At 39.0% G+C, this 16199-nt stretch overlaps 1 protein-coding gene across 1 annotated transcript; it reads left to right on the top strand.

Annotated features, from left to right (window-relative positions):
- The first annotated feature begins 1674 nt into the window (after nucleotides 1–1674).
- On the top strand, nucleotides 1675–3080 carry LOC138870683 (uncharacterized). The gene is made up of 4 exons (XM_070148511.1): nucleotides 1675–1761; nucleotides 1850–1985; nucleotides 2057–2200; nucleotides 2791–3080. The coding sequence occupies exons 1-4, from the start codon at nucleotides 1675–1677 to the stop codon at nucleotides 3078–3080; spliced, it is 657 nt and encodes a 218-aa protein (XP_070004612.1).
- The last annotated feature ends 13119 nt before the right edge of the window (nucleotides 3081–16199 follow it).

Here is a 16199-nt window from a genome sequence, read left to right on the forward strand (position 1 = left end):
GACTTAAAACGGGTTGGAGGCATCCTATATAGGTCCAAACATCTTAAACCGCCTTAGTGGGCCCCATAGAGAGGTGCTTGGCGCAGTCTCGCAAAAACGCAAATATCTCTCTACTCCGAGATCGTATCGATGAACGGTTAAATGAGTTGGAAACTAGACTCATAGATATTTAATTTGGTTGGTATATCACCCCGTAATTCCTTGTAGATTAGGAGAAAAGATTAGAAATATTTGACCTAATGTTTAAGTAAAATTATGAACCTAAGTTGCGACAACTTTTGTCGACTTTTGTTTCATAACTCGTTTGACTTCAAGACTTATGATACGGATATTATATGGTTAAAATACCTTAATAAATGAACTCTTTATTGTATTAAGCACCGCTAGATTACCTGAAAATACGAGTTACAACAACCTTGATTCATTTAACTTCTAATACTTGTTAATCACCCTTATACACTCTTGTACCACTTAAGACCAGTAGGATTGAGTTGTTATCATCTCAAAGATAATTCCTTCTTGGATTTATGTTAACTAATATATGGCATGAACTAACACATGTGGATATGGGTTGTAACAGAATCATCTCTAGGACCTTCCAATCGTGTGAGATAGATCAAAATCGGGCGAGTGAGAGGGGAGGGGAATCTCGCGTGGGAAAATCCGTTAGAACGGTGAGAGGAGGGATGGGGGAACGCGTGGGTTGTGGATTTGAGGTTCACTCGCCATGGATTTGGACAGGATTAAGGTTGCATTCGGATGTTCTTGGGAGAAGAAGCACAGTCGCGGCTGGGATTAGGGGTCTGTTGGTCGACTTGATTGGCTTCTGATTGTATATGGACGGGTCGGTTGGCGGGTGTGGGCGGGTTATTGAGAAGGGGGGTTGGGCTCAATTTAAAAAGAAGAAGGGTTTTGGGTATTTGGGCTGATCCGAAATTGGGCACTATTTGGGTATAGGATTTGAGTTAAATTGAGATGGGCTCAATTTTGTTTTTGCTTGCTTTCCTCTCTTCTTTTATCTATTCTTGTATATTGTTTTCCACTTTGTAATTTTGTATTTATTTTTCTGATTTTATAAAATTGTAACAATTAAAATAAAGTCCTAATATATTTCAAAACTAGACTAATTAAATTCTAAAATTATTTAAAACCTATTTTACGCCAAATTTATGATTAGAACAATTAAAATGCGAAAGTGAGCTATTTTGTAATTTTTCATGTTTGGTTCTAAAACAAACTAACCCCTAATCGGTCCTAAAAATATAAAATTATATCCTAAATGCAAATGCATATTTTTGTGTTTTATATGAATTAACATGCACAAATAAAATGCAACCATTATCAGAAAATGATACCAAAATGCACAAAAAATTGTAAAAATAAGGAAAAATTATTTTGTTGGAATTTTGGGAATTATTCATATATAGGGCAAAAATCACGTGCTCACACATACAAACCTGGTTCTCTTGCCTAATAAGAAAGAGATGACTACATTCTTAGATATGAGGCCAATTAGCTTGAGCAACTTCATCAATAAATTATTCTCAAGGGTGATTCATGAAATGTTGGTTAGCTTACTTCCTAGTTTAGTTTCAGATGAGCAGGTAGGCTTTGTAGGGGAGAAGCATAGTTGAAAATATTCTATTAACCCAAGAGATTATTACTGACATTAGAATGAGAACAAAGGCTAGACCAAATGTGGTGATTAAGCTAGACATAACAAAAGCTTATGATAGGTTATCCTGGTTGTTCTTAACTAAGGTGTTAAGGAAGATGGGGTTTAATGAAAGATTCATTGGCTTGGTGTATGGTATTGTACAATTGATATTTTGTGTTACTCAATGGACAGGCAAACGATTTCTTCAAATCAAGTAGGGGTGTCAAGCAAGGAGATCCATTATCTCCTACTCTCTTTATCCTAGCAGCTCAAGTTTTATCAAGGGGATTGAATGTCTTGCATATGAACTTATATATCTACGAATATGGTATGCTTAAATGGAGTCCCAAGATAAATCATCTTGCTTATGCAGATGATATATTATCTTCTCATCCTCAGATGCAACATCTCTACAGTTGATCATGGAAGTTATAAATGAATATGAGGAGGCTTTTGTGCAACTAATAAACAAGTCCAAATCAGCTGTATATTTGCACCATTCAGCTAGTGATGAAGTGGTTGACAAAGTTCAGAGAATCACAGGTATTAGCGAGCAGGAATTCCCTTTCACATATTTAGGGTGTCCATTATTTTATACTAGGAGGAAGATGGATCATTATCAAGGGCTAATTAATAAGGTGTTGGACAAGTTACAATCATGGAAGGGGAAATTATTATCAATAGGAGGACGAATAGTGTTGATATCCATTGTTTTTCAAAGCATGCCTATTTATTTGCTCTCAACTGTAAATGCTCCTGGATTTGTGATCAACAAGTTGCATAAGCATTTTACTAGGTTCTTTTGAGTAACTCAGTGGATGGAAGAAGTAGGCACTAGTCTTCTTGGGATACTTTATGTATTCCACAGGAGGAAGGGGTGTAGGATCTAGGTCCTTACATGATGTTTCTAAGGCACTCTTTTGTAAATTGTGTAGAATTTTGGAACAAAACCTTCTCTATGGAGTTCTTTTAGTGTCAAAAATACTGTAAGAAGATGCATGCAATGGTAGTTCCATGGTGGGTTGGTTCTCATGTATAGAGAAAGATGCTAGAATGTAGGGATCATATAGAACATCAAATAGGTTGGCATCCAAAGATGGGATCATCTTTATTTTGGTTCAAAAATTGGGCAGGTCTGGGTGATCTTTACTTGGTTACTCCACCTGGATTTTATTATGATGAAACTGTCCAGAATGTAGGTGATGTGGTGCAAAATGATACGTGGAGTGTTACAAAGCTTCACCAGATTCTTCCGCAGGAAATTGCTTCACACATAATTGACAATATTCTGCCTCCTTTGGTGCATGATGTTTTGGATAAACCATTATGGATGCTTAAAACAAGAGGGCAATTTAGTGTTAAATCAACATGGGAATATTTGAGGAAAAGAAAGGAACCTTGCAATGCATACAAGATGATTTGAGTGAAAGGGCTGCCATTTAAAATTTCATTTTTCATGTGGAGAGTATGGAGGAATAGGTTGGCTTTGGATGATTATTTTAGAAGATTGGGTTATTATGGCCTCAAGATGTTGGTTTGTGCCAACCCATAGGAAGAAACCTTTCATCATATCTTTCAGATTATATGCAGCTAGGAAGGTATGGCATTATTTTATATCATGGGCAGGAATAAGTTTGGAGGGCTTGTCCTTCCATTAGGCTATTGTTTGATGTTGGACTGCCAGTGTAGTTCCTTGACTACAACCTATCATGCAAGCACTTCCATCCATTATTGTGTGAGAGCTTTGGAACGTAGAAATGGCAACAAATATAGGAAGGCAGTAACAATTATTAGTCATATTTCAGGTTGCTTCATCTCTACAATCACTAGTAAAGTTAAGAAAGCCAAGCCCTCTAAAGGTACCTCATAACTGGTCGGAACTGCTGCAAGTAATGGAGAATTATACATATGCCTTGAAGATCACTAAGGTAATTTGGGAATACCCTACTCCAGGATGGATTAAAGTGAATAAGGATGGGGCTTCTAGGGGAAATCCAAGAAGGAGTTCAATTGGTTTTGTGTTGGGGAATGAAGAAGGTGATGTAGTATATGCGTGTGGGAAAGAGATTCAAGAGGGGACAAATACAGAGGCTGAAGCTCGGACAGTATTAGAAGCGTTGAGGTACTGCTTGCACCATGATTATATGCTTATTTTGCTGCAAACTGATTCAATGGTGATGAAAAATGTTCTTGAAGGATCGTGGACTTGCCCATCGAATGTAGCTGTTTATGTGAAGGAGATCAAGGAGTTGATAACTGGATGTAACATCCAGATATCACACACACTTAGGGAAGGAAATAAATTGGCGGATCACTTAGCAAACTATGCATTTGATGTAGGCTCTATAGTATGTCATGAATTCATGGAATTGGATGTTATAGGAATAAAGATTATAAATACTGATAAGTTGCAATATCCATATTTGAGGATCAAAGCTACAAGGAGATAGGAAAGAAGAGGAACATGAGGACAAGGGAAATCTGGAGTAAGGGGATTACACTTGCATCTTGTTCAAATTCTTATGGAGAAGAACATGGTGATCTTTGTTCATACTAACCTTGTTTTATTTTTTGCAGGAAACGTTACTGTGTCCATGCCTTGCCATGTACTACGAATTCAATAGGTGGTATTATCACCAAGTTCTCATTCTCTTGAAGGAATAGTTGTGGTAAGAACAAGCATAGAATTGATGGAGCTACATTTGCTAAGGATAGTTGTTGATACTACACGCAAGGGAAGAATACAAACCAGAAGTTCCACAGCAACAAACATGAGAGGTATATGGTTTTGGTTTTCAAACCAGAAGTTGAAGACGGCCATTTGTGCTACAAAAGAAGATCACGCATGGGCTTTATGAATGAGAGTGTAGCTTGGCTATATTCTAAAGTACTTTTTCTTATTGTACATAGGCTACATCATGTAATATCATTATTGAGTATCATGCTCAATTCTGATAATATGGTCTATGTAAGTGTCAAAGTTTATTTCTTTTATTTTGTAAGACCTCCTGACAGTTATTTTTCGCATTTCTAGATATATATAGAAACTAGCCAAGGCACTCTGCCTAGTGAATTGCTTAACAAAAAACATACAAGGATAAGCTCACGTAGTCATACAAAAAGATTATTCATGTATCATAGAGAACACACAATCAAATTTAGGCATAATAGAAGCCTAGAATCTAGTCCGGTCACATTTCATACATAGCACTCGCATATACGCTCGTCACTTTGCATATATGTTGCTTACACACATAACGATTAGATAAATAAGATCCAATCCAAAGGGTTATTCTCTCACACAAGATTAAGCTAGATACTTACCTCAAAAAATCCAAATCAACCCTCTAAAATCGACTTTCCCTTAGAAATCACCTCTAACCGGCTCAAATCTAGTCAAAAATAGCTCAATAACGCCAAACAGTGGTATAGAAATCAATTACAAATAATAAAGCTTTAATCTTTATTCAACTTTCAAAAAGTCCCAAAATAATAACCTGGGCTCACATGGTCAAATCCTGAGCCAACGAGTAGATTCTGACTATCCATAACCCTATGAGTCCATATATGTTTTTAGATTTTAAAACAAAGTTCAAATCTAGCTCAAAATCCTAATTTTTATTTTCTTAAATTCTAGGGAAAATCCCAATTTCCCTCAAAATTCTATGTTTTCAGCGTTAGTATCCAGGTGAATTCTTGAAATAATACTAGAAATGTATAAAAATTACTTACCCCAAAGTCTGGTATGAAATCTCTAAGCCAAAATCGCCTCTCTCTAGTCTAGGGTTCAAAATAATAGATAATGATCATAAATCCAAAATATCTCAATAAAAAATAGTTGTAGGTGTTGCATTTGTGAACAGAGGTTCGCAAATGCGAGAAAAGGCTCGTAAAAGCGAGCTTAGTCCTAGAACAGTAGACTTCACAATTGCAACCAATTTGCAAATGCGACCAATTGTTGCAAATACAAAACACCCTTTGCAAAATGTGGAAATCGCAATTTAACACCAAATGTGAAGCTGGCCTTCACAACCAAATATCATAAATACGATCAGCATACCACAAATACGGACCTTGCAAATACGAGCAAACCATCACAAAATGCAATGTCTGCAGCACCAACAAGTCTTCCAAATTCTAAAATCAATCCGAAATCAATTCAAAACTTACCTAAGCCCTTCGGGCCCCACTCTGAACGTCCATACAAGTATACATGTTAAGACTCTAAACACATACCCGGTCGTGATGGAGCCTCTTGTGAAGACAAGGCTAGCCGACACAACACCCTATTGAATTAACAGATAATAATTCATAATTAAGCCATTAATAATGATCAATCCCATAATAAAGTGAAATATATCAACTGTGGAAAACCAAACACAGCCCGACATCGGGGTGTCACCAGTCATGAGCATCTAACATAGTCTAAGTGTATGAAAGAGTTTATACAATCTATTACATAACTAGAACAAGGGAAGTAAAATAGGAGAGAGAAACACTGGGCTGCGAACGCCGAGCAGCTACCTAGTGGACTCCGAATAGCCTGCTGAGCAATCAACTCTCACTGGCGGGACATGAATCTCCTGAATCTGCATACAGGGTGCAGGGAGTAAAGTGAGTACTCAACTCAGTGTGTAATAACAATAAATGAAGACTGAGCGATAAGAAATCACGTAAAACACAACAATATGCTATAAAAAGGTAGTGTAAAATAAATAAAAGGCAATAAAATAGTGAAATCTTATAAAAGTTCCTAAGTTCAGTATAAGCTCCTTTAAAACACCTTCTTAACAGTTAAACGAGTAAGTGAGAAGCAGCTAGAAAATATAAACACGTAAATTCCGCCGCTCGAGAACAATGTCAATAGAATTAGCCCCTCGGCCAATAACAATAGAACAACACCATCCTCTCGGGCTATATCTCATATCACAATGGGTACCCGTGCTCACTGGGGGTATACAGACTCCAGGAGGGGCCCCTTACGGCCCAAGCGCAAAATCAAGTCATCTCGTGGCATAAACAATAGGCTCTCGGCCTCATATCAAGCCACCTTGTGGCGTATAACTCAGGCCCTCGGCCTCATAATTATAACCAGTACAACATTGCTGCGGCGTGCAGACCAATCCCATAAAAATCCTTACAACACCGGCCCTCGGCCCTACTCAGTCAGAAATCTCTAAAAGCCACTCAGGCACAGTAAAATATGACGCTCAGCCCAAAATATCATTTAAAGTGTTAAAAATAGGGTAAGCATGGTTGAGTTATGAAAACAGTATAATATAGCATGACTGAGTACAGATATAAAATCAAAATAGTGAGGAAATAGCAATAAAAATCCCCTAAGGGTCCAAATAGTTGGCACGAGGCCCAAATATGGCATTTAGCCCAAAATATGATGATAGCAAACAGTTTTCAATCAAATACGCGGTAAAGCAGTCATTCGGGATGGACTAAGTCATAATCTCCAATGGTGCACAACCCCACACTCGTTATCTAGCGTGCGCGTCACCTCAATATAGCACAACGATGTGAAATCCGGGATTTCATACCTTCAGGACAACATTTACAATCATTACTCACCTCTATCCGATCAAAACTCTAGCCCGCGATGCCCTTGCCTCTCGAATCGGCCTCCGGATGCTCCAAATCTAACCAAAATCTGTGCAAAACCATCAAAATATGCTAAGGGAACAAAACCCACTCGAAAGAAATCAACTTATAACACAAATCTTGAAATTGGCCAAACCCGACCCCGGGACCCACGTCTAGGCTTCTGATAAAAATTACATTATTAGACTCCTTATCACTCCCCTATTTTATTCATATCAAAATCACCAAAATCCAACCACAAATGATCCCTCAAATCGCTAATTTTAGGTCTCCAATTACAAGCCCTAGTTCTTCAATATTAGGCTTAAATTCCATGATTAATTAGGTAGAAATCACATTAGGATCGAATATTAAGTCCATAAATCTTACCTCCAAGTGTTTCCCTTTAATTCCCTCTTTAATTCTTTTCAAAAAGCTCCAAAATCGCTCAAAATGGTGAAAGTTAGACCCAAAATCTCGGACAATGGCGATCCTTCTTCGTGAACACGGTCAATCCCTCGCGTTTGCAAAGCACAAACTTAGGTTGACCAAAAATCCTTCTTACGCGAACGCGATGACACCCTTGTGAACGCGATGCCTCAGCAGCTCCACCATCGCAAACACATCTACTATCTCGCGAATGCGATGCTTCCTGACTCCAACCCTTCGCGAACGCGGGACCTCACTCGCGAATACAAAGACCAACTCTTTAGCCTCTCATGCTAACCCTTCGCGAACGCGAGGGCCCACTCGCGAACGCGAAGGCCAACTGGTCTGCAACACACACAACAGTTTTCTGCAACTTTCTACAACTTGAAATGGTCCATTTAACCACCCGAAACTCACCCGAGGACCTCGTGACCTCAACCAAACATGCCAACATATCCCATAACATCATTCAAACTTGTTCCAACCTTCAGAACGCTCAAACCAACATCAAAACACCAAATTCGCATCGAATTCAAACCTAAGGATTCTAAAATCTTCTAAATTCCGCTTTCGATCAAAAAGTCTATCAAACCACGTCCGAATGTCCTAAAATTTTGCACACACATCCCAAATGATACAACAGACTTACTGCAAATTTCGGAATTCCATTCTGACCCCTATATCAAAATCTCACCTATCAACTGGAAAACACCAAAATTCTAATTTCGCCAATTCAAGCCTAAATCTACTCCGGACCTCCAAAACACATTCCAATAACACTCCTAAGCCCCAAATAACCTCCCGAAGTTATCTGAACCATCAGAACTCACATCCGAGCCCTTTAACACATAAGTCAACTCCCGGTTGACTTTTCCAACTTAAGCTTACTCAAAAGAGACTAAGTGTCTCAAACCTTACCAAAACCTCTCTGAATCCGAGCCAACCAACCAAATAACACAAAATACAGTTGAACAAAGCAGAAATGGGGGAAACAGAGTGGTAACTCATGAAACGGCCGGCCGGGTCGTTACATCCTCCCCCTCTTAAACAAACATTCGTCCTCAAACGATTCAAGAAACATACCTGAAGCCTCAAACAGGTGAGGATATCTGATCCGCATCTCCCGCTCGGTCTCCCAGGTGGCCTCCTCCACGGGCCGACCACTCCACTGCACTTTCACTGAAGCTATATCCTTTGACCTCAACCTTCGAACCTGATGCCCCAAAATAGCTACTACCTCCACATCATAAGTCAAATCATCATCTAACTAAACCGTGCTGAAATCCAAAACATGAGACGGATCCGCAATATACTTCCGGAGCATAGAAACATGAAATACCGGATGCACACTCGACAAGCTGTGTGGCAAAGCAAGCTCATAAGCCACCTCCCCAATCCTCCGAAGCACCTCAAAAGGCCCAATGAACCGAGGAATCAATTTACCATTCTTCCCAAATCTCATAACACCCTTCATGGTTGAAACCTTCAACAGAACCTTCTCACCAACCATGTAGGACACATCCCGAACCTTCCTGTCAGCATAACTCTTTTGTCTCGACTACGCTGCACGAAGCCTCTCCTGAATCACCTTCACTTTTTCTAAAGCATCCTACACCAAGTCTGTCCCCAATAGCCTAGCCTCACTGGCTCAAACCAACAAACTGGAGATCTGCATTGCCTCCCATACAAAGCCTCATATGGAGCCATCTGAATACTCGACTGATAGCTGTTGTTATAAGCAAACTCCACGAGCGGCAGAAACTGATCCCATGACCCTCCGAAATTAATAACACAAGAACGCAACATGTCCTCCAATATTTGAATAGTGTGCTCGGACTGCCCATCCGTATGAGAGTGAAAAGCTTTCCTCAACTCAACCTGAGTACCCAACTCTCGCTGCACAGACCTCTAAAACTGCGAAGTAAACTGAGTGTTCCTATCTGACATGATGGAGAATAGGACTCCATGCAAACGAACAATCTACCGGATATAGATCTCTGACAACAACTCTGAAGAATAAGTAGTACACACAGGAATGAAGTGCACGGACTTGGTCAGCCGATCCACAATCACCCAAATAGCATCAAACTTCATCAAAGTCCGTGGGATCCCAACTACAAAGTCCATGGTGATCCGCTCCCACTTCTACTCTGGAATATCCATCTGCTGAAGCAAGCCACCCGGTCACTAATGCTCATATTTCACCTGCTGACAATTGAGACACCGAGCTACAAATCCCATAATATCCTTCTTCATTCTTCTCCACCAATAATGATATCTCAGATCCTGATATATCTTCACGGCACCTAGATGGATGGAATACCGCGAGCTATGGGCCTCATCCAGAATCGACTCCCGACGCCCATCTACATTGGGCACACATATCCGGCCTTGCATCCTCAACACCCCATCATCACCAATAGTCACATCTCTGGCATCATCGTGCTGAACTCTGTCCTTAAGTACAAGCAAATGAGGATCATCATACTGGCTCTCTAAACAAGGTAGTTCTTCTCATGGGGGCTTCAATTGGCGAGAAGCATAAGCAATAACTCTACCCTCCTGCATCATCACATACCCAATACCAACTCTCAAAGCATCACAATACATGGTATATAAACCTGAAGCTGATGGCAAAAGTAACACTGGAGTTGTGGTCAAGGCTTTCTTGAGCTTCTGAAAGCTCTCCTCATACTTGTCCGACCACATGAATGAAGCACCCTTCTAAGTCAACTTGGTCAAGGGCGATACGATAGATGAGAATCGCTGAACAAACCGACGGTAGTAACCCGTCAAACCAAGAAAGCTGCGTATCTCTGTGGCTGAAGACGGTCTGGGCCAACTTCGAACCGCCTCTATCTTCTTCAGATCAACATGAATACCCTCGCTGGACACCACGTGCCCCAAGAAAGCCACTGAACTGAGCCATAACTCACACTTGGAGAACATTGCATAAAGTTTCTCCTCCCTCAATCTCTGCAACACAACTCTCAAATGCTCCGCGTGCTCCTCCTGACTACACGAATACACCCGAATGTCATCAATGAAAACTATGACGAAAGAGTCGAGATAAGGCTAGAACACGCTGTACATAAAATGCATGAACACTGCTAGGGCATTGGTCAGCCCAAAAGACATCACCATGAACTCATAATGACCAATCGGGTCCTGCATGTCACAACCCAAATCGATGGGCCGCGACGGGCACCCGGTACCTTACTCAACCGAGTACCAACGTAACATATCTTTCTTATTACATCATCATATACACGTGACATACGGTCCTAATAGGACAACATGATCTTTTACAAACACGGAACATAGGCCGACAAGGCCGCACAATCTTTCACCTACACAACATATGTCTACAAGCCTCTAAGAGTACATAAATATCATAAAGATCGGGACAGAGTCCCACCATACCACACAATACACGTCTAAATCATACTAACTAAACACGCAACTCCGAAGCAAATGGAGCGCACCAACATCTTCTGCTGAGCTGATAGCCTACTTGGAGGGCTCTCGACCTATCTATCTGGACCTGCGGGCATGAAATGCAGCATCCCCTTGCAAAAGGGATGTCAATACGAGTAATGTACCGAGTATGTAAGGCATATAAATAAGTACATAAGAGACATTGAAGAAATATAGAGTACATGACTCAACCTGTAAGTCTGGATAACTTTGTAAATCATAAATTACTTTTAGCGTCATGCATATGCATATGAATGTCATGTCGTGTATAGGTACACGTTTTATAACATCATCAGCCTCTGTGGGCATCCCATCATATCATATCGGCCACCGTGGGCAAAAATCATCATCGTATACCACCTGATTAGGTGGTGGTGCGTATATAACGCCGTAACCTTTCCCATATCCCATATACATATATATACATACATATACGTGTATATAATGCCGTTTGAATGATATTTCAGCCGCTTTGGGCAACATCATCAACATATACCAGCTGATTAGGTGGTGGTGCGTATATAACGTTGTAACCTTTTCTCATATCCCATATACATATATTTAAATATATATGCATATATAACGCCATTTGGTCATGGGTCAATGCACATGTATAAATGAGTTAAATGCATGAAAAATACATAATAATCTCGATGTTCCTTCTGGATGAACTTTTCCAACTGCGTATTATTCTGAGACCCATGAACAGAAGATAATAATAATCCTCATAGGGAATCAAGAATATAGACACCCCTACTATTTATATGAATAAAGTAATTAATAGAAAACGGTGTATTTGCTCATTTATTTAGTAACTTGCACCATGCTAAAAGAAAGAAAGAAAGGAGAGCCTTAACATACCTGATATTCTGTGTCTGGCCAAAATCAGTGTACTCGATAATGTCTCTTATGTGCAAGAGACCAATTAATGCCAAAATAAAAATATCTGATCTCTCATCCCTTTATCACTAATTCTTTGCCCCTGTCAAAAGAGAGATATTTTCCTCTACACCATAAATCATATGTTTCCTTAATTCTTCCAAGATTTCCAAGAGATTACCTCAGAAAAAGATGAAGTTACGTGGGTTTAAAAAGGTAAGAAATAATGCCCAACCTCCTTGGCTTCTAACAGAGAAAAGAACATGTCCTTTGTGTTAATAAAAAGTAAGTAATGGACAATTTTCTTAAGGAATCTTTGTTGCTAAGTAAAGAAAGAAACTTACATTTAAAAGAAGCTCATATCTACAAATGCAAGGCTAACATTTTTGGATCTTGTTTGTGTCGGAAAATGACTAGAAATGATGTGTCTTGGTACTACACATCATACTTGCTACCTAACTTTATGTGGCTACTTAGTCATTTGCATTAATAGTGGCCTATTGCTACGTTTTGGGGGGGGGATTCTTTGATCTTATCTGATAATTTAATCAATTAATTAGGTAATATCCTGCTACCCGATAATTAACTAATTACCTGCATAATTGAGAATTATTCCCACTTACTTAAAATACTACTAACTTTTCACACACCTTATACACCTTACTACCATGGTCATGTGGCACCCCGTATGACACTAGTCCATAAATACCGAGTATTTTAGCTCAGGACGTATTTTATCCCAACATGCCAAACTTGGATGAAAATTCATTTTCTTTGACTTGCTTCCCCTCTCAATTCACGAATTTACTTATCACATTGTTTGAAATAGCATAATGCTTAAAATCTAAAAATAATCCCATCCCCGAACTTACATCGATTAACTTACGATGAAACTTTAATATACGAAAATGCAGGATGTAACATCATTCCCCCCTTTGGAACATTCGTCCTCGAATGTTGACTAGTGCTCTTATCATTTTCATAGCCTATGTCTTCCGAATACTTTATTACTCTCCTTGCCATCTGGGTAACTGTTCTGTGATTAAATCCAAAGGCTAGAGCATTCCCTCCTTTAGGCATCTTTCTCACACCATGACTTGTAATCGAATTCCTTCCAATCTTGTAATTGTTGCTACCTTCAATCATGCAGCCTCTACGATACTAACGTTGTAAGTGTGCCTATGCGATTCTTCTTTCATTTTTCCTTCAGATTTTATCCAATCTCTAGGCCTTACTTTGTAAACATATACAGGGCTTAATAGGATGCCTTTCTGGGTATCTATAGGTGTACTGAAGTTCTTCGCTCGATACTTTGTAGAACTTGCGAATATAGTTATATCTTATTTCATAGACCTAGTTATCCATTCGCGTGACTTTACCGCATCTATGTAGGTCATACTATACCATAATTCTTACTTTGATTTATCGTTACTGAGGTTTGCAACCAACTCCAGGTTACTCTTTGTTGCTCATCATATATGCATAAAGCTAAGTCTTTTAACACTTCTTCATTACTGCTCATTTTAAGACTGATGGCTTAATCTCAACTCGTAATTTGTAACTTTTATCCATCCATTGTCGATTAACCTTAATATTGATCTACAATCTTCCATTGATAACTTGAAACTTCTTACGTAATACATTTCTACTAGGGCTTATGTTGCATCGAGGAATCTTTGAAGTGGTTTTCCTGATCCACTTAGCGCTGATACTGTAATGCAATAACCGTATTCTATAGCATCCCAAAGTGGGTATTTTAATCCCGTACAATTCATGAATCCCTTTTCTTTTTCTCTTTTTTTTTAAAATCAATAATCAATCAAAGGCCCAAACGTCATCCTTTATCTATCACAATTACACCTTTATTCTACTATTAGGGCAATATTCCATCTCTTCTAAATGATACTTATGAAGAGTAACTTCTTTGAGTCCATTTAGGCTATACTGAGCTTACTATAACATAGAGAAGCCATTAGCTCCCTTGTTTTCATAGGCCTAATCCTGAGGACTAATCCATTCTCGTCACCTTCTCACTCGCCTTTTCTTATCCTTACTCCTGTCTTTGTAAAACCTTGTCGCTCTACCATACTTTAGCTTGCAACCTATACATATCTATTTATACTACTTGCAAGCTTTCTTCAACTTGCTTGCACTATAGATTTCCTTGTGTTATTTCGGAACATCAAGCAAGACATCACATCATCTCTAACTCTTCTATATTCATTTAACTACACTTCTCGATACGTAGAAACAATAGGCTGGAGATATGCCACTAACGATGCCGCTATCATTCCTGGATATTGAATCCCCATGCTTATAACCTTCTATCCGAAGTATGGACTATTCACAACTTTTTGCATTTTAGTACCTCGTACGCTGTTCACTTTTACCTTACTTACTTAAAATCTCGTATCATATCTTCTATCTCTTTCATAATCTCCCTTCCACCTAGGTGTAATTCACGTCCATAACTTGAAGCTCTATTATAATACTCGCACCGCTGGTACATACACAATCCAATGGGAGCTTCGTATTGACTTCTTATGAGGCTGGTACTTCTTCTAACTGGCTTCCCTGTAGAGCCATTGTAGATTATGGTTGTTGTGATATTTCTCTTGAACATATGATATTAAGAGCAATTCTGTCATGTTCTCAAGCATAACTTCTCTAATTTTTCTAGGTTCATTAATCAGACTCCTGATTTACTTAGGTGATGTAATCCTTTAGTTTCCTCTTCCTTCTGATTAGCCTTTATGTAGGCTTAAGCTATCTTCCGATTCGTGGCTCATAGTATTAGTTATTACCTTAGCCATTCATGGGAATTATGGAATATCCATGATACAATCTTCTAACAATTCAACCCTTTATCTATGCCCCGACTAAATTCTTTCTTTTAACTTATACCGAAGTCTTCTATGGTTGTATGATTGTCAACAAATATGTTGCATAGATAATGCTCCAAAATATTGAGTGTATCCATAACGTACTAACCCTAGATCATTGATCAAATAATTCTTTCATTCTGTCTTAGCTTTCTTTCAACGTAAGCTATTACTTTTCCTAGTCTTTCTGCCCCCTTGTTGCGTCTATACTTAGCTTATCTTAGTGCCCACACTTGTCAGAGTTTTCATACAACTCATATGATCTCGAATATTATTTTTAATTCTTACTTCCCGTTCATTAGCCACGGTAGGTGCCATTTTCCTTTGGAATGCTTACAATGTTGTTATGAGATTATTGTTACAAGACCATTTCCTCTTTAGGTCGTTGTGCTTAGGTTGAAGCCTTTTTTCTTATCTCCTCAACTAGTCTTTTGTTGTAGTATTTAGGGAGAACCTTGACTCTCGTAAAGCTGTGAGCTTATTACGGACCTTTTTTTTGATGTCCTTACTTGCCTATAATCATTTGTAGTTGCTTACTTCCATGTCCTTATGCTTGTATGGTTGCTTCTGAACTGATATTTTGACTGCCTTCCCAGTGACACTTTCTTTTATCCCCATAACACTCATACGGTACCTTTAACTACCCCGACTCTTGTTTGAATATATCTCAAGTATTATAATGATATTCTCTGAGGCTGAATTCTCCATGTTAGGTTCTCCTATGTTTATCTTACACGATCTGATGACTCGTCTATAACCTCATGTTTAGCCATAACTGAGATCTTCCTGACCAATTACTAACTGCTCGTTCGCCTATTCTCATGTCAATATTCCTCGTAGTCTTTCTTGGGTTATTTACTTTGTTTTAACTTACGTCTTGCACTGCTCCTTATTTATTAATAACATCTCGGGCAGGAACCTTTACTTCCTCTCCTTGACGTCGTGCTTGCACAATATTCTTGAATCGTAACATATCTATAAGATTTGGATAAGTGCCATCTCATTCCATTCTTCCTTTACCATTCCATAGTCACTAGAACTACTTAATTTTGACTTAATGCCACAAACTCCATATTCCCCCTTTAAGGGAATACTAAAAGTTGAAGCCACGAGGATCTACCTATAGATGTTTTACCTCTTCATCTTTGGCGTCGTTTCTCAACATCAATGATCCTTACTCGCCTTGCGACAATCCTTCTGTACCAAGGATGACAAATTCCCTTACCCGCGAGGGTGACACTTAGCGTAACTGGCACATACAGTCTCTTAAGCTTAACTTTTCTCAC

Source organism: Nicotiana sylvestris, chromosome 6 (genome assembly GCF_000393655.2).
Source record: "Nicotiana sylvestris chromosome 6, ASM39365v2, whole genome shotgun sequence".
Taxonomy (NCBI): domain Eukaryota; kingdom Viridiplantae; phylum Streptophyta; class Magnoliopsida; order Solanales; family Solanaceae; genus Nicotiana; species Nicotiana sylvestris.